The sequence below is a fragment of the Orbicella faveolata genome, unplaced genomic scaffold, assembly GCF_042242905.1.
Source record: "Orbicella faveolata isolate gen_17 unplaced genomic scaffold, um_ofav_v1 contig_25, whole genome shotgun sequence".
Taxonomy (NCBI): domain Eukaryota; kingdom Metazoa; phylum Cnidaria; class Anthozoa; order Scleractinia; family Merulinidae; genus Orbicella; species Orbicella faveolata.
In genome coordinates, this window is record NW_028301553.1 from 2607257 (window position 1) to 2632500 (window position 25244).

Sequence of the window (25244 nt, forward strand, 5' to 3'; positions counted from 1 at the left end):
ATGCTGAGCCCGCGAGTAGGCTGACGTTGTCAACAGCAATCACGCATGCGTATTAGTATATGACAAATCAATATGGCGGACGGTCTACGTTTGGCGATTGTCGATGAAAGCAACGCCTTATTTCAAGGTAGGATCATAACTTTTCGCCTAATCCCTCGGATTTTATAATAAATTGACGATGTTTCCTCTTTTCGCCTAGAAGTGTTTCATCATGATTTTTAGAGTGAATCGTTCTACAACTTGATTTCCTCCCGGAGAAGAAGAAGTAGTGAAGTTAAAATCTCAAGTTATCACGTACGGAAAGTCCTTCTCGGTTTATTTGTCCTGTTCACCCAATTTAATATTCTGCAATTCTTGGAAAATAATGCTAGTGTAAGAATTTCGGAAATCAGTTGGATATGCCATCTAAATGAAAGATTTTTTCATGTGTTTATAATAAACTGAAGTGTAGCTAGAGTTAGACGAACAACGTAGAAAGCCTTATTACAATTAATGGCGCGAAAATTAATTACATGTGAACACAAAATAATAACAAAAATATTCATAAAAGGCCAAGGGATAATCTGTAAAAGAATCCAGGGCCCCCCCAACAAAATCACCAAATTGGTTAGAAGTACTTGTACAGTACATATTATATGTAAGTAATTAAGTTAGTAACTGTGTGAAAAATTGCGCATACACATGTAGAGATCCACAGAAATGGTTTTCAGTTGTGAAATAATCTCAAAAATGCTATTTGATGAAATTCTAGTTTAGTCTCATCAAATAGCATGTCTCAAACATCACATCTTTTTAATTATTATTATTTTTCACATTTTTGTTGCTTTTGCACAGAAAAAACTTTACAAACACATAACTTTCATTAAAACTATCCTACTAACATTAGCATTAGTAATTACAGACATCACATGAAAAACCGTAAAAGCGGCAAAAGCCATCTTGCTCAAGACTATTTGGGAAAAGCAGCTGCTAAAGGAAAAATTTGTTTATTGTGAAAGATTTAAATCATGTGATGTAAAATTGACTTTTCCTTGTTTTTTTGATGAACAATTAAAGACCCAGTTTTGGCCAGGATGCGTGTTGCGTGGTGCTGCATTGGAAAAACAATAAAAACCTTGCTCTCATGTTAACCAAAGAAATGCATGTAACAGACATGCAAAAAAGCATAATAGTCAATACTGGGTCTTTAAGATACAAGGCATTCTCTAAAAGGAGGCTGAAAGGACGTTTGAACATTGCAATTTGGAATTGACTGTGCATTTGTCATCCATAACAGTTCATAAATCAAGTTCCTGCAAGTATACATATCAATAATTTGATTATTAAAATTTCATGCTTGTTTTTGTCAACCTTTTAAAGGGAAGATCAAAATTAATTAGGTCAAAATGTGTGCAGAAATGATGGATGTTACCAGAGATGAAGCAAAAAGAATTCTTAGGAGGTTGGGTAAGTTAAAGCTTTAGTTACCATTTAGAGAGCAATGTCTTATTTGATAACTAGGCGCTCTAAGAATGTTTACTCGGGTTTTGTACCGCAGTATCAAATCTTACTTTAGGAGTAAGCTTATTGAACACATTAAAAACAAATAAAAGAATCAGGATATTTTATCCCAAGAGTTGCCGTAAGGTCTCTTAGATATTTACTATAATAATTCAAGTTGCTTCATTGAGTGTCCTCTTTATCCGATTGCATGGTGTTTGCCACATCTTCATCTTGGCTTTTTTCAACATCTGAGGTACACATCTCAGCATCATAGTTTGTTTTTAAGTCAGTAATGATAGTTTTTTGTCAGTGTCTTCGTAGTTCGAACTCGTATATGGCTTATTTTTTATCTCGTGAGAATGAGTCAAGCATGAACTTTGCTTACTTGGCAGGCTTACAAGCAATAAAATTCGTGGACCGACCTATTCTGAAAATGATTAACATCTTTGTATGGGAGACGAATGTATAAGGCATGATTCTTGCCAAAACTTTCTTCACAAAACACTGCATTCTATAATATGTCGTTCGCAAAGAGTAAGCAAACAATACAGAAAGATGTTGGGTTCTTGTACCTAGTTTTCACAGTCTGAGAATGTCTGGGACCATGACCCACCCTTTTGGTGACCAAGAATGGCTTGCATTTTATGACTTGGACTTTCCTACAGAAGCCCGAGTAAAAGCGATTTCGAAAAGCATGTAAAGAAGGAAATTAATGAAAGTAAGTGTAAAGCAACAAGACATTTCGACAACTTTATGTCATCATCATCAAATAAATAAATTAAAAATAACGGCACTTGAGGCATATTTATAGGAATTAGGATGTGAGGAAATATGCCTTGCCCAAGACTGGGGTCTGAGGAAAATTACAAGGAGCCCAAAGGTTCCTAACCATGAAATCCTGGGTGCCAAGAACTTTAGCTGGTATGAAAAAAGTACCGTAAGTTTTTCCAGTCACCCAAAGGCAAAAAGTTAGCCACCTGTGGCAACCAGGTGCTTCTAGAGCACAGCCCTAATTGCCGTCATTTTTAATTTATTCATTTGGCAATGATGACATGAAGTCATCAAAACTTCATGTTGCTAAATACTTTCATTAGTTTTCTTGCTGAAATGTTTTGTTTCCTTGTATATTTAATATCAATTATATCAATAAAAGGGACTAAAATACTGTAAATCATCAACTTAATGTAGCAAGAAACTAAAGGGAGAATGTCAGACGAGTGTAATTTCTTAAAATGATAAAATGTGTACCTGCAAAAAAACAAGAATGATTGTGATGAGGACATTTTGATTGAGTGAAATTTTATTGTTTATTTTCAGAGCTGGAAGCATATTCATCCATTATCAGTGCTTTCCGAGCCCAAGGAGAGTTAAGTCGGTGAGTTTGTAATGTTTGGAATTAGATGTAGATGTCATACCATTAATGTAATTCATACTTAGTACATGTGTAATGTTGATTTGTCTTGACTACCTTTTTGCAGTGCCAAAAAGAAGATTTTGCAGGATTTAGGAACTCAGCTCAGGTATTAACTGACAGTAATGTTGGTGGTGATTGTATGTACATGGTAAAAGTAATATTATTATGGCAACAGATTAATCGCACTTAGTAATCGCACCAAGGTTCTGGAAAAACTTACCAAATATCATTAAACAGTGTTCCACAGTCTGTGGACTGATTTAAATCACCGATTAAAACCTTTTCTTTTTAAGAGAGCTTTTTTAGATTATGACTGTAAATAACATTTTACGAACTTATCTATTATTATGAATTCAACATGGGTTATGAGTGGATTTTTGAAATTGACAGCATATCAACTGAACGTCATAGAGCAGAAGTACGAAGAGCATACAGTGATGACAGGCTTGCTATTGTGGCTGAAAGGTAAATACATTTTTTCAGGCCGTTTCACCCACTGTTGGTTTCATCCACGTGATTCAAAATAGGTGGTCATGTGATGACAAACATCTCTTGGCGTGGATGGCCACAGTTTGCAGGACATCTGTTGCAAATTCCTCCAAAGTATTGAGTTCAAGGCAAATCTTCTCCATGCGATGGATTTTGCATCGGTCCAACTGTTTGCTGTGGCATATCTTGGATTGTATCTTGCTAGAAAGTGCGAAACTCAACAAACTTGCAAACAAACTGTGAAGCAACTTCCCGACGACAGAGATTCACTCATCACACGATCATGAAATTCATCATCACATGATCACTTTTTTTGAATCACGTGAATGAAACCGGTAGTGCATGTAACAACCTGAGGAAAGCCATTTCAACAGACGTCTGGGACCAATGGTATTAACTCTAAATAGAAATGGCTCATTCTTATGCCCCACTTATAAGAAATAGAAACTGCTGTGATTTTTTGAGCCTTTTAAAATGAACCTTTAGTAGCTTATTAGGTACTTTAAGTTATGTTATGGCTAGGCTGTAGTACGGCGGCAAATAGTGAAGACCACTTCTGGTGACGTCATGACCCATGTTCCAGTACAGCTCTCCCACCATAGGCTTGCTTTCTACTATGGGAGAGTGCTTGGTTTCACATACTCTTCACTATGTGAATATAAGCTTGCTGTTTGAACAGCCTAGTTCGAAGATAAACTAAAAGTACTCAATCATAAAAATCAGTTCGAAAATAATTGTAAAGTTCCTTTTTCATTTGTAGAGAAAATATGAACGATTTAAACATCTACTGTGAACCACAGTCATAATTGTGCCGGGCCAAACAACCGCAGATAAGAAAGTTTCATATGTACTTAGCTGAACTGTAATTGTTTATTGCTGTTAAAACTGTATTTTATTAGAGTCGAAAGCTTTGTACGTGTATTTGCGGGCTTATCGCGATGAACAAGCACCCCGCCCATGCTGAAATCAAGCTTTTTATCAGTGTTATTTTGTTTTGTGTTGGAATTACATGCAGTTCTAAAAGCAGCTGAGAGGCAAATCTAAGTTCTGGCATGTAAGACGGATACAGGAGAAGGAAATCCTCGTCATTAATCAGCCTATGTTGTATGAAAGTAACGTAAAGTCCCTGGTTTCATTGAACGAAGCCATTTTTTTAAGACACGTAGAGGCTGCACACCCTGTTGCCATACAGCAAAATGTTGATCTGTTTAATTTTATGGAGAAAATGGCGGTCAGTCTAGTCCCTTACAAACAAAGTAGCCATAGTAGTAGCTCGCCGTAACATATCTTAAAGTCCCTATTGTCAACAAAAAGCCTCCCTGTGAGTGCATCATGATTGAATTGATTCTTTATTTGCAGTATTTATGGTGCAGGTAGCTGTGCAGAATGGGCTGCTGAGGGAAGAAGGCTTGTTCCACTCATGCCTCGTCTTGTACCACAAACAGTATTCAGTGCCTCAGCTACTTCTGCCGCCAATTCTGCAGCTGCGGCAAATGCTAAGGTTCCGGTTTCTTCAGGTACTTGTCAAAAAAGTTATTTTGGCATTTGATCTTGTTGCTATCACTGTCAGAAATGATAGACGCATGCATTTGTGCACTGATCCACAACAGTGTTTTCTGACATTTTGAGCATAAAATGAGTTTGAGAATAATAACAATGACATGCTGAAGATACATGTATGTTTAAATGTTCATCTTTTAGGCAGTAAAGCTGCTAGTAGTCCCAGTAGTTCAAATGCCTCGTCAAATTCATTGTCTTCAGTCAGTCAGCAGAACAATTCCAAAGCATCAACAGTAAAACAGCAGCCCCAGACAGGTAAACAGTCCCTACTGATTAAAATCTTACTTCTCTTCACTGTTTCTTCACAGATTGAATAAGAGCAGTTATGAGAAAGTACATGTACATGTAGGACTTGATGACTGAATTGAGCATTCAAAGGGAAAAATATTAATAACACAATGAAATGATCACAAGAGAACCAATTTGTTAAAAAAGCCCATTTAAGGAATGTAAAAATATTGTGGATCCATTACCAGGATTGATCATGATAATATAGGATATAGCATTCTCTGGTAAAAAGTAATTAAGAACATAAGCTTTCCATGTCCAGTCTATGGTCTTCAATGGATAAAAATTGTGATAAAATGAAATGTTAACAATTTGAATATAAATTGCATAAATTTAAAATTACTGCACATATAGGGTGTGTGCATTGTCAAGCAATAAAAAACAAAATCAAAAACCATTCAGTGGATAAAGTCAAGAAATTGTGATATTATAGACAACAAATAGAGAAAACAGTTCTCCAAGTTTAAGGTGTGTGCATTGTCCCAAAGTTGATATATTCGTCAAATTGTTCCACACAAAATATTATTGTAGTGCCTAGTATGGAGCCGCCATGTCGGAGGACCTCCTTAGTCCTCCAATATGGAGGCCAGAAAATAGTGTAAACATCTGGAACTTACTTTGGCCATCTAGACAACTGATTATCTGAGCTGAACCAAAAAACATTTACACAAGCACTTTTCCTAATACTTTAACTCCAAAAAAGTCTAAAAACCACAAGATAAGTGTATATTTTTCGACAAACGTGATCTTAGCTTCATGTCACGCACTACCATAACTCTGAAATTCAAAATGCGCTGGTTTCCAAACAAAGGATGCTATTGAGCTGGAAAGTTGTGAACAGATATAAATTTAGTACCTCTTATGCCTGATGAGGATAAAATCTTTAGGGGCTTTTTAGTTTTGGATTTGAGAATTTGATGACGTCAGGTGAACACACTCTATAAAGAATGTTCAAAAGAATGCTAAAAGTGCTAAAATTAATATTTGTTTAAAAGAATGTTGTATTGTCTTAGGAATGGGCATGAGTTATAAGAACATATTTGAAATACAAAACAATGTGCTAAAGGCTCAAATGTTGCTAAACATGCATGGACTTTTGACTATGTAATTGACTTTGACAGCTCCTCGATCATTGACAAAGGAAAAGACACTGGAATTATGGCACATGGCAAAAACTGTTGGGACAGATAATAACTCAAGCACACTCCTGAGACAATACAACATTCTTTGAAACAAACATTAATTTTAGTGCTTTTAGCGTTCTTTTGAACTTTCTTTATTATATACATGCAGTAATAATTATTTAGGATTTATGGGATTTACTCTCTATCTAGTCAAATGTTTAACATTTTATTTTACCTCAATTTTTATTTTTATCAAAAGCTGCATGTACCAGAAGCTTAATGTGTCAGAGAAATAACTCAAAACAATGTGGCAGATATATACTTTTACAGTGTATATAATAATTTACATGTCTGTTCAATTTCATGTATTCTTGTGTTTTGATTGGTTCTTATTTATGATCTGTTGGAGGACAGACGCATACATGTAGATGATTTGTTTTTATTTGTTTCTTTGTCATATAAAACAACGAAATTCCATGTTGCTGTGCATCTCTTCAGTTGTAGATCACAGATGATGTCAAAATGTTGTAAGAACACCAGTGACACACTTGTCTAATGGCTTGTCTGCAACCGTTTTGCTCTAACCACGTTTCGACATCATCTGTGATCTATTACTGAACAGACACAGAGGAACATGGAATCTATTGGTTTAATATTGAGTAGAATATTTTGTACATAGGTGGGACACAAGGAAATGATGTGGATGGTTATGATGATGATGGCAAACCAAAGCGGAAAAGACGCCTGAGTGTGTCAAGCCTTAACAAGCCAGTGACAAAGGTCACTATCCCCACCCCTACACTGGTTTCAAAACCTCTCACAAAGCAGACCACGTCAGTTAGTACAATGACTAAGTCTGGCAAATCGCTAGGACCAGCAGGGGCAATAAAAGCCATACCACGCGCAACACCTCTTTCCGCTTCGGCATCACAAGTGAAACTACTCACCAAGACAGTAGCAGTGTCGCAGGCTGTCTGTCAGGCCAAGACAGTACTAAGCTACAAGACTATGACATCCGTTACTTCATCACCTGCCAAAGTTCAAACAGTAATGACTCAATCTGCATCCAAGGCTCAAACCAAAGTCACTTCTGGAGCCCCTCCTAAGGCTGTGTTGGCATCAAAGACCCCATTGTCAACCACTGCTAAGAATATCTCTACAGGATCATCAACCCTTGGAGCCACTGCAAGTCCTGTTGGAGTGGCCCTCAAATCTGGTTTGACTGCAGCTCAGTTAGCAGCAAGACATAAAGTGAAACCAGCAGTGGCCAGATTTAAACCTCTTCCTGGAACTGTAAAGTTCAAATCTGTCACACCCGCCACCATGGGAACCTGCTCTACTGTTACTATGGTAACACCCAGTCCTAGTTCCCAGGCCTCCTCAGCTTTACCAGTCTCAAGCACTCAGCCTGTTGTTCGCGTAATCCATGTTCCAGGAACTGGCGGTGTTGGCGTAAGCAAGCCAGTGGTTGTCATGACAACAGGTCTCAGCAAAACAACTGTTGCAGGTATAGTGCCAGGAATCAACAGCCCAGCCAGTTTGACAAAGTCGACTTCTCAGGTGAGATGGTATCATTTTAGATTTGTACAGTATAATCTGAGTCATTTTCAGTTCTTGTCATATAAGATCAATAAATTATTCTCCTTGCCAATAGGTGAATTTTTGCTGACGTCATTGTTTACATTTTTCCTCATTAACATAAGACTTTGCTCATAGAAGGCATCACGCTAGACCCGAATTGACTACAAACGTTAAAGAGCTTGTGAAACTTAGTAATAAACAGAGCTTTTGGCTCACTGGTTGTGATATTGGATAAGAAATTGGCTTTCAAAAACTGCAAAATTTCTGGGTGGTAAAAGTGCTTATGAGCTCATACATTCTTTGTAAAATTTTGAGCTTTTAAACCTGGGTTGCATAAAAAGTATTCAACACATCGGGCTCAAATTCGTTGGGACAGTTAATTGTGCTGTGCCCTTTCAATAACTGTATCACTTATGCTAATGAGGCAACTACTGTAAACAAAGATTCTTCTGTTGTTGCTGTATTTTCGTTTCAGTCATTGTGAGACTTTGAAGTTCATGATCTTCTTTCTTTTTGTGTCTGTATCCTTTAGTTTGTAATGTACAGTGTCTTGGTATTTTAAGGAGAGGTTATATGTTGATAAGATTCAACTGAATGAAATGGGAACTTCCTTGTGTTCTGCTCCCATGTGAGAAGAGTTTCCATTTTGTTTGATACATCTTATTTGTGACAAAATGAATAGCAAAGGCAAAATGTGTTGATGAAAAACGAATTTCCAAATATATTGGCAAAAATGCACCAACATGCTGACTTCTGTTTGTCAACGATTTTAAAATGGGTTTGATGGTTCACGTATCTCTGAGCAGTGTGGTACTGTAGGCGCTGTAGATGTCTATTATTTGACGTTTTTGAACTGCCTGTTGTTACTAAGAATTATAAAATATTTTGTTTTTATTGTCAGGTGGCTCCAAACACTTCAGTTAGCAAGGCTCCAGTTTCTACAACTGCTGGACTGACATCTCAAACTGCAACAAAAGCCAAAGTTTCCAACACAGCGACTCAGCCAGTATCATCAGCATCCAAAACTGTAGTCATGACAACACTTGTGGGTGGAACTAAGAGAGTAGTTCTCTCTGTGCCAGCACCCTTACAGGCTGGTCCAAATATTTCTACCCCAACTACATGTTCCTCCCCCCAAGGGATGGTGATCACCAAAACGCAAGGTAAGTGTTTCTATGGAAATAAGTTCCGTTGCTCTATAACTTCTGGTCCTGCATATAATAATATATACTGGGGTTCTATAACATAAACTATGACCTAACAACAAAAACTATTAAACATTTCAGAGTCTCAAGAAAACAGGTAGGTTTTGCATCCTCATTCTGTAGCATTCAACATTCACTATGAATCAATCAAACCTTTATTTAACACGGTCAGTACACTTAGCTAGGAACTAGTTTCCAAGTACGCTTCAAAATAATGAGATAAAAATAGAAGAATAAAAACTTCATTAGTAAGGTAAAGTCTGCAAAGTGACCGCAATACAATGGTGCGATATACTGTACTTGTTGCTGTTACTTACAGTTAAAATTATATTTATACTTGAACGAAAGGAGGGAAATATTTGAGTCAACAATAAGTTTGGCAGATCAAAAACTTGGATAAAAAAGGTTCTCACATGGCTTCTGTCTAGTTTGTTACAAAGTCCATTTATGGGGGTTTAGGGATTATTTTCTGTAAGACTGAAGTGGATAGAAAGCTTGGAAAACCTTTTATCTTAGGGGTTGTTTCGCGCGTCTTACAGGTCCAAATGTAATATCTAGCAAGGTTCCCCCTGCATTGAGTTTGCTGGTACCCATTTATACACCTGGGTGGAGAGAGGCACTGTTTAAGTGAAGTGTCTTATGTTATGTTATTGAGTTTGCTGGTACCCATTTATACACCTGGGTGGAGAGAGGCACTGTTAAATGCCTCAGGCCAGGGCTCGAAACCCGACTGCTTGATCTGTAGACAAGGACACTAACCATGAAGCCACCGTGCCTCCTACAAAAACTTTATGGTTACAATATTTAGTCTAACCTAACTAAGTCAAAAAAAAAAAAACAAAAAAAATGTATAAAAGTAGTAGAAATTGTCTGAAAAAATTCATTACAGATATTCTTGTTTTTCAGGAATTCCATTGACTTCACCCACTGTCTCTCAATCTCAGCTCACTTCCAAAAAGGACACTAAGCCATCTTCAGCCTTAGCCACTGTCTGTCCCAAACCAACTCCTACACAGATGACACCCAGTCTGTCAGCTCCAACCGTCACCACACAGGTCAGATCAAGACCTCTCCCTGCCATTCTTCCTGCTCCTCCCAAACCATCAAGTGTACCACCAACTGCTGTCTCCAATACCACGAGCGTCAGGAAGCTTCCCACTATCTTACCTGCACCAGCAAAAAGTGTCGCAACAGTTCTTCCAACTGTTTTGGTTCCCGTGGCAACTGGTGTAGTTTCGCACGCTGCAGGACAGCTACAGTCCTCAGTACCACTGCAGTCGTCAGTAGCGCTGGCTGTGAATACTGCTGTTTCGAGCTTACCACCATTGACTACTGATGTTGTGGCGCAACAGTTTCCTCCTGTAGCTTCAGAAAGTCAAAGTGCAAGTCAGCATTCTACTAATCGGGATCATGTAGTTGCCGAGACTCATGGCGCAGATCTAACTGACGCTCATTCGTTAGCAGAACATTCCGAATTACCTGCAGCGTCAAGCTCTAGACAGCCAACACTTAATGAACAAAGCTGTGTGACTGAATGCGATAATAACACATCATCTGAAGATGATTCTCTTCTCATGTGCTCTGAAACAATAGACAGTGCAGGTTGTAATATCATCGAAGCGCCATCGGCGATGGATTTTTTCAAAGGCATGGCCGAGAGTACACCAGTTAAGGATCCAGTAGAGCATAGCACAGATGAAACTCCGCAAACATTGCTAGATTCCGTAGAAGCAGCTTTAGATCCTGTATCATTACAAGATGTCGAAGTATCTGTCTCAGATTTAGATTCTTTAGAAAAGCAGAAAGATGCAACAAGTGAAACAGAAACATCTGAAAAGCATCTTTTATCGGTTAAGGAATCTATCGAAAATGTAACCGTTGAGAGATTGGATGTTTCAAGTGAAATTTCTGATATGGTCAGGAATGATTCGCCTGAGCATATTTATTCGGAGTCATTACACATGGATGAAAGAGATAAAACTTATAAAGTCGATATGGATTCAGATCTTCAGTCTTCACTGCAAGGAGTTCCTCAAGATGATCCAAATGTGGTTATTGCTAGCAGTGATGATGGGTTACCTGTGGAAAATGCCCTGCAAATAATTGAGAGCTTTGTGGAGAGCATGGAAGGGAGTACAGCAGGGACGTCTGAAGAAACAACACTTGCTGCGAATGATAATGAGCCATTTGAGTTGCCATCGGTATTGTTAGGACCAATTCAGTCCTCTAGCCAGGAGAGATCTGACCTGCCTGAGGTACTGACTTCAGAGATGAAAGGCAAGGTAATGACTGATCATGTTGCTGGTGCGACAGACACTGATAAACTGACTGTCATTGAAGGTCAACAATCTTCAGGTATTCTATCAAGATTTGAAGATGAGAGCTGGGATATCTGTGACACACCCATCGATGTCTTGTCCACATCCACAAGCAGTTCCAACAGTGCAACAGAATGCACAGAACTGACGGAAAAAGAGATCAGAGCGCTTGAAGCCTTCGGTAATGTGAGGACAAGTGGAAGGAAAAGAAAGCCTCCTTCGTCACTTGATGTGTCACCACCACGACAAGTCAGTGGCTGGGTCCGAGGTGCTCTCAGGTGCGTCATTATCTTTAAGGTGGCTCTGGTATTAGTGAGATGTCAGCTGATGGCGTCGTGGTTGGTGCGCTGGACTCCGGTTTGAGTGGTCTGGGTTTGAGCCCAGGCCATGGGTGTTGTGTTCTTGAACAAGACACTCTCAATGGTTCTCGCAACGTAGTTGTTTATAAAAGGGTAACGGCAAACTATTACAGCAACCTGACAAACTGTTCGAGGTGAGGTGGGGAAGGTAATTTCTGTTAGACTGACATTTCATCCAGGGAAGGAGAAAAACTGTTTTCTGCCTCATGTTACAGCGAGGCTTTCATTAAGGGCCGGCATATCGACCGCTGTGAAGATCATTTTCCCTTCTGGTTTGACCATCCAGCGGAAAGTTTTTCTTATAAAGAAGTTCGGTTCAAAAAGTCTTGCCCGCCTGTGGAAACCAGTTGTCCTCCCGCTTAAATCATTGATGAAACTCCTGGTAACTGGAAGAACCAACATGCTAGGCAAAGAAAGTTGCTGCAGTAACTTAACTATTCAAACTTTTGACTCTTTTATATGTCATCAAAACTGTCACGCTTCCTCTGAGTTTTTTGTCACATTCCTATCGACCTTCAAGTGTTCTGATCATTACATAATAAACACCCAAATGCAATTTTTCTTCGATATGATAACTATTCGTGAATTACTGTTTATTTTGAATTTTGTTAGCCTGCTGCAGAAAGTTGCCAGTTATCGCGGTCAAGGAAGACGAAAAGGTGATTTTGGTGCTGCTACTTGGTTCCTTAAACCAGGTAATAGAATATTGAGAGCATCGACTTTTGTCTGAAAACTATATATATTATTATTGTAATTGTTAAGTTTTAATGACGGTAGGTAGGAAGTATTCGGGAAAGCACTGTCATTTTCTACTGCAAGCAATCAATAAATCAGAGTCATTTATTGCCTGGTAAATAGCCATGTTATTTCTGTTCTTGTTTATCAGTGGACCCTGTTGATGCTCCGGGATACTTCAAAGTTATAAAAACTCCAATGGATTTTGGTACAATAAGAGTGAAGCTGGAGGTTAGTTGTCTTGTCCTAAGTGTATTAGCTTTAATTACATTAGAATTGAATGCCAGAAAATACGATGTTTACTAAAGGATTTCATTCACAATCTCATGGATGACAGATTTAATTGGCCATTACCGCCATGATACTCTTGTATGTGCGGTTGGGAATCTTGCTGCGATAGAAGGCTAGGCTACTAACATCTAGAATTCACGAACGGGACTTTGCGCGCGATACTCAACGAGTTTGCTGTAAAATTCTGAAAGGTCTCTGAAGAGTCTCTTGCCCGAGACGAAACGCTGCGTCAGACTTGCCACGATCTATTTTTTCAACAAATTCAATTCAGTTTTAATTAATTTCGCATGTGAAATTACAAAATTGTTACGGCAATATCTGGCGCGAAATTTCTCATTACAAAAACAAGCTAAAAACTCACGATTGTGAGCGTAATTTGTCAACTATGATATTACAGCTAATCAAATGGTATACTCTTGAAATTAAGAAATAATTTCACTTGCGTTTTGTCAAAATTTTATTCCTGCAAAATTTGTCATAATTTCCCTCACCTGAAAGATCGGGAAATTAGAGTAGTTTTCAATTGAGTGTTGTAAAACCCAAACCAAAATGAAAACCAAGGTAATTGCATGATTACTTTAGACACTCAATTGAAAACCGCTCTATAAGAATTTTGATAAAATACGCATGAAATTATTTCCTAATTTCACTCGTCACCTTTTGATTACCTGTACTAATAACTACATTTAAAAGTGAAGCCTTGGAGCCGACTGGCTCGTAGCTGCCAGAACTTACCCCGGTTTCTGTAGCATGAAGCGGCTAGGAGTATTTCTACTCCCCCTGGACGGGACGCTAGTTCATCGCAGGTCACTCCCCCGCAATTTGTTAGGTTTCCCCAACAATTCGCCGGTACCCATTTATACTCCTGGGTGGAGAGAGGCACTGTGAGAGTAAAGTGTCTTGCCCAGGAAAACAAAAGAGTGTCCCCGGCCAGGGCTCGAAGCCGGACCGCTCGATCTGGAGACGAGCGCACTAACCATAAGGCCACCGCGCCTCTACAATAACTACATTCAAACATGATTTTAATTAGACTTTCATTTAACATGGTTGAATTTCAATGTCACCTTTGCTTTAGACTGGGAAATATCAAGAATACACGGAATTTCACTCCGACATGTTACTGGTAAAGTCAAACTGTTTGAAGTACAATCCTCCCGGACACGATATTCGGCAGGTTAGTATATGCCGTACTGTGGAATAAGCATTATAATGAATTAGCTTTCATTGGAATGGAACTTTTTCTATATATTTAAGTTGATTTACTGGAAATTATGTATTTATGAGACAAGTATAAGGTAAAGTCAGCATACGAGCCAAGTGGCCCATCAGGCCGGAGCTTATCCCGGTTTCTGTAGCATGAAGCGACTAGGAGTATTTCTACTCCCCCCTGGATGGGATGCTATTCCATCGCAGGGTTACCCCCAGCATTAAGTTCGCCGGTACCCATTTATACACCCGGGTGGAGAGAGGCACTGCGAGAGTAAAGTGTCTTGCCCAAGAACACAACACAATGTCCCCGGCCAGGGCTCGAACCCAGACTGCTCAATCCGGAGACGAGCGTACTAACCATGAGGCCACTGCGCCTCCCATGAGACATGTATGGTAATAAATTAATAAAAATATTAAGAATATTTTAATGATGATGGCGATATTGATGACGATGACGATGTTTATGATAGCTCATTATTTATGGAATTCAAAGTAAGTTTAAAGTTTATGAGTGACAGATATATCAGGTGCCGATTGTTGTCCTCTGATGACATTTTACAACACATTTCATTACAGGATTGCGAGGAAGTCTTCAGATACTATGAAACAGAGTATGCGAAAATGTTGGAGAGATGGGAAAAGGTATACTGTAATAAACAAATTCAAAAAATTCCCCTATGTAAATAAGCACGCTGATTGGTTTAAAATCGTGTTTCTATAACTCGAGCTAATGAAGGCGCGATGCAAAGAGAATTTGCATTTCGCAGTATTTTCTAAAACAAATAGAAAACATGTTCTCCTTACATGGTAAACTCCTAAGTGCCTACGCCTAAATTTCAATATTTTTTTTTCAGTGTCACGTGTCCCCTGCTAAAAAGCCGAGGGTGGTGTCAAAGACAGAGTCCTCTGCGCAACAATGAAACAATTCTATTGTTTTACTGGATTATTTAAGGTCTCCGTGAAGCTGTAAAAGAGTTTTAACCAATTTAGGTGACCGCAATAAGTGACAAAAGTGTTGAGACACTTCTCTATTAACTTTCTTTATTTGAGCGTCTTGGAAACATTTTTCACCCCTTCCTTCCAAGCAAAGTTGATTTTTCTACCTCTAATACTGCGTAAATTACAGCGCCTGCACGACACGTGCCGGGGGTCTCAGAGGATTATCGCTATATGTGTTTTTAATAAAATAATTAGTAAAACATCGTAAAGTGTCAGTTTCTAATAAAAGTGTCTTAGCTACTTTTGTTGCCCATTGAAGGTTTTGTACATAATGTAATAATATTCATCAAACCTCGTTGTATAAAAAACGTTTATGACTTTGCTGGTTTTAAGCCGGCTGTATAAATTTCTTCCAAGGTGGTTTGAATGTGACCATATTTCTCTTCTGCTTCGCCTTGCTGTAACTGCCATACTGGCAATCTACAGGTATAAACTGCATCAAGCACCTTTTGCTAAGCACGTCTGGCTCACGCTTTTGTATACATTACTTGCAGAACATTTTCGGACAATTTTAATTGCGGACACAAAAATTGTCCTAAGATAAAACCGTCAGAAATTTTAAGCCTCCGAAATATTTACAGTCAAGAGGCTGTATTTCACAGAACAGTATAAAATTTTTAAGTAGCTAAAAACCTCTTAGTTTACTTTATGGAGCAAACTGTACTAGAGACACTTCTCGAGATACATAATGGCTTGATAGACTTTGTGTTATTTTTTCGTCGGTCAATCTGTAAAACCATTAGGGTGCAGTAAAACTATCATTTTCACAGATGTTGTTTCAGTCTAATTCGTGTTTTGTTGGTGCAAATTTACTTTAAAACTTTCAACAAAGTGTCCGAAATTTGTCCGAAACGAGATAAAAAGTGCCCGAAAATTTAACGTCCGAAATTTGTCGGCAAAAGGAGTTGACAAATGGTGGTTTTATTCGCAAGGTATCCAAAGAGGTTGCAGTTTTGTGAACAGTTACTGGAAATATAACGGGACATTTAATAATAGGAGGCTTTTTGGGAAGATTTTCTTTACCGCGTAGTTATTTGCTAACACTAATAAACGTACATTTATCCGTAAACTGCCACTTATAAGCCCTGGGGCCTGTTCCTCGAAAGCCCTGGAAACTTTTCGGGCCCGTAAAGCCATTTTTAGTTCATCTGTATCTAAAAACGGAGGAGTGTATACGCCTGAAACTTCTTGTATGAAGGGAACCTCTGTTCATATTAAGAATACGTGAATAAAACAGCGCTGTAATCGTAAGGTTCGAGATTTTGCTATGGCTTTCCGGGTGCGAAAAGTTTCCGGGGCTTTCGAGAAACGGGCCCCTGGGCTTATACAACTTCGTAAGGGCTTTTAGATGGGTTTATAAACGGAGGGGCGTATATCCAGAGGGGGGGGGGGGGGGGGGAGCTTATAAGCAGAATAAAAAACCGTTTCGAAATACAGGTGTAAGCTACAGCAGTGTTGATAGAAATACGTTTTTCATATAGATTACTGGTTTTTAATTAAGCTTTAAAACACAATAAATCTAACTCATTTCATTTTAAACTAAAGGGACCATATATCCGGTGGGGCTATAATTGGAAGCAATATTTTGTGTAAAAACGTTTACAGTAGATGGGTCTATAAGCGGTATTTGTACCGTATGCAAGACGTTTTTCTATTTGTGAGCCCTTTGCAAAATTCGTACTTAAAGGTATGGCGAATTTTTTATTTCCACGTTTTCTTGACCATGATGAGTGCAACATGTGGGTTGAAGAAAAAGAAAGGAAATATTGGTCCATAACTAACTACAGACACATTTTACTTTGCATTATACTAACTACAGACACATATTTTACTTTGCATTATCTGTGAAGAAAAATATGCCTCAATACTGTCATGGCGTTTTAGTTTTCTTTAGTAAGTAAATATCTCATTGCTTGGCTTAATGCAAAGCAAATGACAGTCAAATACTACACGTTACTCAGTTTATATTGTACATAGAATTACTTTTATCATAGTATTGCAGATTTTGATGTCGTTAATACATTTGTACCTTACTCTTTTGGGGCGAGTTAGAGCCGATTTACACGGTACAACTTTGTCGCATGCGACAAGCTTACGACAGGTCTACGACAGGACTTGGGACATGCGCTCGACATTTTCACTTACAAAATTAAATTTGCAAAAGTTTGCAACTGGATTTTCGGAGCGAAAGTTCTAACATACAGTAAAAAAATATTTTAGCTGTCCTGCGCTTTGAAAAAACTTTCTAAAGAGATATTTTTAGCTTTAATCTGTTCAGTGCTTTTCGAGAAACGTCTTCATGAGAATCGGTCAACAACAACTTCGTCCGCCATTTTGACGCGAGAAAACTTCACCTCGTCCCCTAATCAGTAGAAATTTGTCACAAAATACGTCATTTTCTATCGACACTGGTTACGATTGTCGCAGCGTTTTAAAACATGTTTTAAAATCCTGCGACAGTTTTTTTGACGTACACAACAGTCGTAAGCGAGTTGTAGGTTTGATTTACACGAAACAATTCATGTTGTAAGCCCGTCGTAAGCTTGTCGCATGCGACAATGTTGTGCCGTGTAAATCGACCCTTAGTCTCTTAAATGTCACCATGTGAAGTTCAGTTTTCTTTTCAATAAGTAAACAAAGGACAGGAAAGCAAAATAATTTATTTGTTATTATCTTTATGGTTGATGATCGGTTCAGTAACTACCCATATCTTAGCGTGTTGATATAGTGAAGAGCCTTGGTAAACAAGACGGAGAAAAGTAAACACCAGTGAAAAAATTGAATGCTGTTGTGTGATCTTGTCAGATTTGTCTTTCATTGTCCCAATTCTTTCTTCTTTTTTTACATCCATGCAAGAGTGGTGTCGATTCCTCGTCATAAAGCTTTTACGCCACGTAAGGTACCAGATGACATTTTAAACCGCGTGGAAAACTAGTCTGATTTTGAAAAATTGGCCCGTGTAAATTAGCATAGTCTCCAGGCCGTTTCAGCTTAAAACATCAAAAATGAATCGACGGAGACATGGGGTGCTTACCATTTGTCAGAATAAACCGGTTGGGATGACCGTTGTAGAATGGTAGGGGTTTTTCCAAAATTAGCAAACCAGCCGAACGAGATGGCGCTTACCATTTGCAATTCGATTTCTCGTAATTGTTTTCGGCTGATGAGAGACTGGAAACTGGAAAATAATAATAATAATAATAATAATAATAATAATAATAATAATAATAATAATAATAATAATGATAATAATAACTTTGTTTATCCTGGTAAAGACCGGTCAGTCGATCAAGATATAGATTGACTGGTATTAATCGGTGACCAGTATAAAAAGCATCAAAAAAGTCAATAAAGAATTACAGGCATAGAATTTACAGTAACAAATCTAAAAAGTATAAATTATATACAAAAATTTAAATTTAAATTGTACAAGTGTGATTTGCACTATCCATGTTTATTATATTACTCATATGGTTTGTTAGGCGCATTTGATCATATTTACATGTTAATTTGCGCCTTAGAAATATTAAATATTATTATTATTAGGTAAGTGAATGTTTTGCCTTTAAATTGTGCAAGTGTTGTGAGCTCGCGAATCTCTCTTGGCAGTTTGTTCCAGGCACTCGCAGCCGAAAACTTAAACGAGGTCTGTCCACATTTGGTCTTAACTTGTGGCAGATCTAATAATGTTGGATCTCTAAAGGATCGACAATGTCTCTGTGATCGTTTCATTAAGTAACCTGTCAACTACTTAGGGCAGTTAATGTTGTTAATTATCTTGTAAACATATTGTAGCTTGATGAAAAGGCGTCTACTGTGAAGTGATAATAGCTGTAATTTAGCGCGCATCTCCTGAGTACATGTCTTACGGTCAGCATGCAATATTATTCGCATTGCTTGGTTTTGCAGGCGCTCTAAACGGTGGGCGTTTTCTTTGCTGCATTCGCCCCATACAACACAACCATAGTCTAATAAAGGTAGCACAGTCTGCTTGTAGGTTCTGAGCAAAATATCGCGACTAAGAAAAGATGAAATTCTGTTAAGCAGTTTTAGTTTAGAGTAAACCCTAGATTGTATATAGGCTACATGTTTGCTCCAGGTCAGACAATGATCGAGGTAAATTCCTAAGTACTTAAAGTAGTCTGACTGTTTCACTGGTTTTCCGTTGAGGATAATCTGTAACGCTCGGGTGTTTTTAACAGCGTGCTTTGATCCAATCAACATAGCCTCGCATTTCTTATGATTACTGATTAAACCATTCTGATTGCACCATGTTGCAGTACTTTTTAGATCTTTGTTGACACGTTTTTCTGCTGCACTAACATCTTTTGCGCTGGCGTGGATTTCCGTGTCGTCGGCGTATAGTACTACTTCGCTATCTGTGCAAGTGTCGGTGATACCGTTGATATGGATGTTGAATAAAGTAGGTCCGAGAACTGAACCTTGCGGAACTCCGTGCGTGATTAAACGACGTTCAGACTCGACACTTCCGTATGACACGAATTGGTTTCTTTCCTGTAAGTAGCTTTTGAACCATTCAAGTTCGTTTCCAGTCACTCCGCGTTTTTACAGTTTACTGATCAAGATGTTATTTTCAATTACGTCAAAAGCTTTTCTTGGGTCCAAGAAAGTACAGACAACTTTTTCACCTCTGTCAATGGCAAATTTCCATGAATCAACGGCTACGATAAGCGCAACTGTGGTAGACGAATACCTGGCATATGCATATTGATGGTCACTGATGAGGCCGGTGTCTGCTGCAAAACCTTGAAGATCATTGTTGGCAAACGATTCAAGCACTTTTGAGATACAGGGAAGAATGGAAATTGGTCTATAATTATCACGTTCGGTCTGGAGCCCCCCTTTAAACAAGGGAGTTACTCTTGCCGTTTTCCAGATGGACGGAAAACGGACGCATCTGAAAGATGTGTTGAATAACTTAGCTACAACATTGCTGATGTATGGTGCAGCAGTCATTTTCACTCACGGCGCGAAAATTGAAGCTGTGACTGGGAAACGCTAAAGGGCCCGTCTGTTGTAGCTCAACTGGGTAGCCGTGGGATTGCTGACTGGCTAACAGCGAGGAAGCAATTGTTGTAGAACACTCGTTTAGTGAATTAGCGATGTCACACTTGTCGATTAGCTCTTTACAATCGACTACTAACTTGTCGATCTCAATGCGGTTTTTCTTGGAGGGCAAAACTTGACGTAATGTGTCCCAAAAGGCCTTGGGCTTGCTGCGGTTTTCCTCGAGCTTATTTTTGAAATAATTCTTCCGGGCTTTTCTGTTTATAGCGGTGACTCTGTTTCGAAGGGATTTATATTCATTCCAATCCGAAGACAGTCGTGACTTTCTTGCCCTCTTGTGTATTTGATCGCGCGTTCTCATGAGTCTAAGAACACTATTACTATTTACCAAATGGTAAGGAGATTTCCGCCGTTCCGTTCCGAACGGAAAAAGAGGACTACCTCTGGAGGTAGTCTACAATTTCCGAACGGATTTTCCGGAAAATCACTGTTTTTGCTATATGGTAAGCACCCAAACTGTCCAAAAGGTGAAGTTTGAAGGATTAATTCTTCTGCCGCTCAAAATCCTGCAGTCTCTCTATCTCTATCTAAGGGAAGAGTATATGATTTTGGATAAGAGTTAGACCTCCACTCACAACCTTCACCTCTAGGGAAGTAGGGATTTGTAGATGACCATGCGTACAGAACTCCTCTATTCCCATCCTCTAATTAGGATAGGAGCTGGACATTCTGTCTCGTAGGGTACGAAATGGCCTTTGCAAGACTATGAGGGTAAAAACAAACTAAATTTAAAATTAAATCTGAAGGAGTTAATGTTATAAGTGTAGATAAGTTATGCAAATCTGAAGAGAATATGAATAAAGGGGCACAAAAATACTTGAAAATCGACATCTTGTTAGGAATAAAATTTGCATGACTCCCACCCACCAACCTCCCTCCTCGGAGTTCGGACGACAATAGTTTCTCTGGCGTCACTGATAAGCTCCTCAAAGACTTTCCCAAAAGACGGGAGGTATTAAACTTAAACGGCCAAAACAGAAAGGATAACAAAATAAAAGTGAAGTTAAACATTAACTGAACAAAAACTCAGATATATAAAGACAGACCATGGACTTTTTTGATGGATACTCAACGAAGAAGATGTCGGTTCGGTTTCCCTACACAACGGTGACCATCGCCAAAATGGGTGTGCCGTATGCAATAAAAATTCATTCAACACGGGGAAAATATGCCTTTTAAAAAAGAATGCATACTTTTTACTTAGTATTTCCAAAGGACCCAGAGGTAATGGCGCCTTGAATAACTTCTTCGATGCAAGGAGAAAAGCAAACATTCATTGGTGCGGAATATTATTTTTGTTACCATTACATCCATCGCAGACTTTTTAGAATTAGTGACCTCAAGGAGTATTCAAATGAAACGGTGTAATGAAAAATTTTAGCGACTGTTGAATACATTTAGTTTTCAAAGTCACATTTTATTCAGATCAGTTTATATATCTAGCTTTATCCCTCTTGTAATCGTTTGATTTGTTCTTCTGAATACACGTTTTCAGCAAAAACATCTAATTTTTGAACTTCACGATTTCCACTGTATCTCTTCGGTGAACATTTTACTGATTTTACCGGCCAAGTTTGCTCGATTTTCGCGAATTTCAAGGCCTGAGAAAATAAATCCAGCCTTGGAAGTGTAAGTCAGGCAATTTTCTAAGACGTTCAGACAGAGAAATAACACTGGAACCTAGTGTAAGGAAACTCTGCATGATGTATGAAGTAGGTGCACAGTGAGCGAGGTGCCGCATTGCGTAAAATTACATCTGTCAGTGGAACAAAGCAAAGCACAAGTCATAAAACAAAATTCTCGATTCTCATTTATGCGGTGCAAAAAAGTATTGGAGTGGTGCCTTTCCTACAATTCCACAACATGGGGTGATCTGGAGTAGGCAGGGAGGAAGGAAAATTATAGTTTTGCGAGATGGAATGTGCGGTTGTCGTTGTAGACAAAATTCATCAATCAGTTCAATCCAACTGAACCTATTATATTGCTATGGTGACTGCATCCTGATGCCCTGCAGCCCATTTTTTGTCCACAGATAATGACAGAGCATGACTGAGGTCCGGAGCTCAGTGGAGGACATTGTATGTACTTGACCACCTTGCCATTCTGTGAAAAGAAATATACCCAAATTCTGAGTCTGAATGATTCGGTCATACTTTATTTCTTTTATGCTTGGCATTCATCACTCACTGGCATATCAGGGTAGTTTTCCATTGTTATTTCAAAAAGATCGACTCACAAATTCCCCACACTGACTATTAATAAGTTGCATGGTTGAAATGACTAAGAACATTAAACAAGCTCATAAAAGGATAAATGAATACTTTTCAGTAATGTATGCCATTCATTCATTACATTAAAATGTAATTTAAAACAGCTCAGTTGAGTTTACATCCATAACAACAGATCCCTGAGCACAGCTACCAAAATTGACAGAAATTTAAGTCCACAGGATAATGCTTCAAGGCTACCCAAGATTATTAAAATTAAATTGAATTTCTTCTTACAAACCTGAACTGTATTTAGTTATAAACTTTGCATCACAAAAGATGAAAATCACACTCAAAAAGAAAATCTTGACTTCTTTCTTTATAAAAAGTAAAACAAAAATGTGAAGTTTTGGGAAAAGAAAAACTTTAAATTATCGCACTCTGATAAAAAAATCTTATTTACAAAATTTTAAGTCGCATTATACAATAACATTAACTTATCCATTGCACTCTTATAATTTATAAATTAAGGCACTGTTTCTTCATTCCAGTACTGCATCTTTGTCTTCATCAGATTTGCCTCCAGCTCCTGCACCGTTGCCATTATCGGATGATTCTTGTTTGTCCTTGGCTTCCTTAGTGGCTTTGTCTGACTGATTTGAGCTGTGTCGCTTGTCATTCTTAGGTCGCTCGCTTGTCTCCTCTTGTTTTGGTTTCTTCTTGCGTGTCAATTGTTTGTACCAGTCCTTTGGATACTTGGAGATGTTGTCCATGTATGTTTCATTGATTTGCCATTCATCCTCCTGAAAACAGTTTTAAGTTTCAATTGGTAACAGTCAGAATGTAGGGTCTTCGATATATTAAACCTATTATACCATACACTACTTTATCCTGATAAAGAGATCAAACCTAAGACATTGCAATCATGTCTGTTAGTGACCTTCTTCAGTTGTCCTTTTTATATGTTATGCCTGATTATAACAAACTGTCCCATAACTGCCAGGATTACTTTAAATTCACTTTCTTTTAAGACTTCTGGGCTGTTCTATTACATTGTAGTTTGCTACTTTAACAAAGCCCAGAACTCTTTTTCACTTAGTTGTGTTTTTCAATACACTAGAAAACATTACAAAAATGGCCTTACCCATTGAAGATGGTTATAATGTGGTTCTTTTGAAGATATCCGTTTTAAAATAGCCTGAAAAAAAGAAAGAATCATGTCAAATGCCAGCAGTTGTTTCTGAAACTTTCACCTTTCATTTTGTAAAATTCTCAATGTTTGATGACAGATATTTTCTGGGGTGAAGTTTTCAGTGTGCCCAAGATTGTTCAGGCCTTCAGCTTGAGTGTTTTGTCCAAAAGTTGGATTTAACCTCATAAATTTCCAGTCAATATTATTAATGAATCAAATTTGAACTGTCTTCTTTGTTGAGCCCAAAAAATCTAGCCAGCAGTACAGCCAGATGTGTCACCAAATCCCTGGTATAGTCTATACTGGCTGTTTAAACTGTCTGCGATGCAGGCTAAAAAAACTCTTGACTCAAAAACTAGGCACATTTAGGGGTGGGGTCAAAGTTTTTACTATGATGCTATGCTGCACCTATAGGAAGATGTAGCAGTTTTACCAATACTGGTGTGTCCCCTTGTTTTGGGATGTCCTGGACCTGTTGCTGTCATAATTACTGTCATTTTGATAGCTAGCTTATTTCTTACTTGGTTTTCATGAGTGACTCTGAGAAGTTCCCTTTGTCTCTTTGTTTTGTTCAAACTCTTGTGTTCGTAGTCATTCCTGTTATCCACTCGTCCACGAGTCCTCATTACAAATGACATCTTTTCCAGCAGGATACGATTGTCTCTTTCAATAGTGGCCAATGTTTCTTCCTCGACCTGAAAATGCATTTTGGTGGTGGATTAGTATCAGTAGCAGTAGACACAAATTTACTTGAAATTTTGCAACATGTTTACTTTTTGAGGGAGAATTTGCTGCCCTAGTATCTTGCATGGTTTAATGAAGTGTAAACAAAAGTAATGTCAAGTTTATAAATTAAATGTAGATGTCAATTTATTTTTTGGTTTACTTCTAGCCACATGACTACAACTTTTCAAGTTGTTTGATATAAAAGTCACATTTAAATGTCAACCACTGGAAACCAGGCAAACCCAGCATGGATAAACAAACTGTCTACATTGAGCCAGTTGAAGAAGACATAGAAACGCGACAACAAATTGTATGATTTACTTTAGATACTCAGGTGTAATTCAAGCATCAACCCCCCCCCCCCGCCCCCCACCCCAGCCAAGCGCATGAGCCGCGAAGAGCAAAGCGATCTGGCAGGAAGGAGTCTGGTGAAGAGGTGCCAAGAAAGTCAGCCTGCCTTAATCTATGTAATTTTTTCATTTTTGCTTCACCTGAGCAAAGTGAAAAGCATTGGTCAAAAAAAGGGACAGGCAAGAAAACGGTCAATCTATTAAGTTTGATGAGGAGCGATTAGATCCCCATGGAGTTGGTAATTTACTGCGCATTCTCACAATAAAAAATAATTCGTCCAAATTTAGAGTCAGAGGAAGAGTTGAATGCATGTATTACTGACGTTTTAACAAATTTCCAGTCTATTTCTGGTTAAATGGAGCAAGACATAGCAGTTGATAAATGAGTATGTTAATGAATCAAGACGTACCTGTTGTGTTATCGACTGCATTTGGGAAGAGTTAAATATTACAAACGTATGTGATTGCAAGCGGGCAGCAAAACAACATGAAGGCGTTTGCCCATTTACCAGCATTGTCAAAGACTAGACTACCAAAGCAAGATCACTTAGAGTCAAGTGCGTGTCCCTGCTAGACAGAAACTTTGACAGATTTTCTTCGGCAAAACTTTGTCAACAATGGATACCA

At 38.3% G+C, this 25244-nt stretch overlaps 2 protein-coding genes across 5 annotated transcripts in view; one reads left to right on the forward strand and one right to left on the reverse strand.

Annotated features, from left to right (window-relative positions):
* Window positions 1-50: 50 nt before the first annotated feature.
* LOC110042221 (uncharacterized) lies at window positions 51-17837 on the forward strand. Of its 4 annotated transcripts, none has more exons than XM_089294696.1 (16): window positions 55-127; window positions 200-294; window positions 1360-1446; window positions 2800-2857; window positions 2961-3002; window positions 3287-3361; window positions 4745-4902; window positions 5087-5200; window positions 7037-7917; window positions 8840-9101; window positions 10050-11739; window positions 12433-12515; window positions 12707-12786; window positions 13922-14020; window positions 14632-14697; window positions 14910-17837. In XM_089294696.1, exons 3-16 carry the CDS (start codon window positions 1386-1388, stop codon window positions 14973-14975), a joined length of 3735 nt encoding a protein of 1244 aa, XP_089150822.1. In that variant the 5' UTR covers window positions 55-127; window positions 200-294; window positions 1360-1385; the 3' UTR covers window positions 14976-17837. The 4 variants fall into 4 exon arrangements, with proteins under 4 accessions (XP_089150821.1, XP_089150822.1, XP_089150823.1 ...); XM_089294697.1 differs by having other exon boundaries at window positions 203-294; XM_089294695.1 differs by lacking the exon at window positions 200-294 and having other exon boundaries at window positions 51-127.
* Window positions 17838-22268: 4431 nt separating this feature from the next.
* The window catches only part of LOC110042245 (sperm axonemal maintenance protein CFAP97D1-like), a 5356-nt gene continuing 2380 nt past the window's right edge, over window positions 22269-25244 (reverse strand). The window contains exons 3-5 of the mRNA XM_020747598.2: window positions 24063-24236; window positions 23494-23547; window positions 22269-23152 (exon numbers count right to left, since the gene is read on the reverse strand). Coding sequence (XP_020603257.2) covers window positions 22892-23152; window positions 23494-23547; window positions 24063-24236 — 489 coding nt within the window. The 3' untranslated portion in view covers window positions 22269-22891. The remainder of the gene's footprint in view (window positions 23153-23493; window positions 23548-24062; window positions 24237-25244) is intronic.

Bases quoted from the DNA above. Each gene is read 5' to 3' on its own strand.
- LOC110042221 (XM_089294694.1), top strand. From the start codon at position 104: ATGAAAGCAACGCCTTATTTCAAG. The intron at 2,858-2,960 runs GTGAGTTTGTAA...ACCTTTTTGCAG, and splicing joins GCCCAAGGAGAGTTAAGTCG to TGCCAAAAAGAAGATTTTGC. The intron at 3,362-4,744 runs GTAAATACATTT...CTTTATTTGCAG, and splicing joins CTTGCTATTGTGGCTGAAAG to TATTTATGGTGCAGGTAGCT.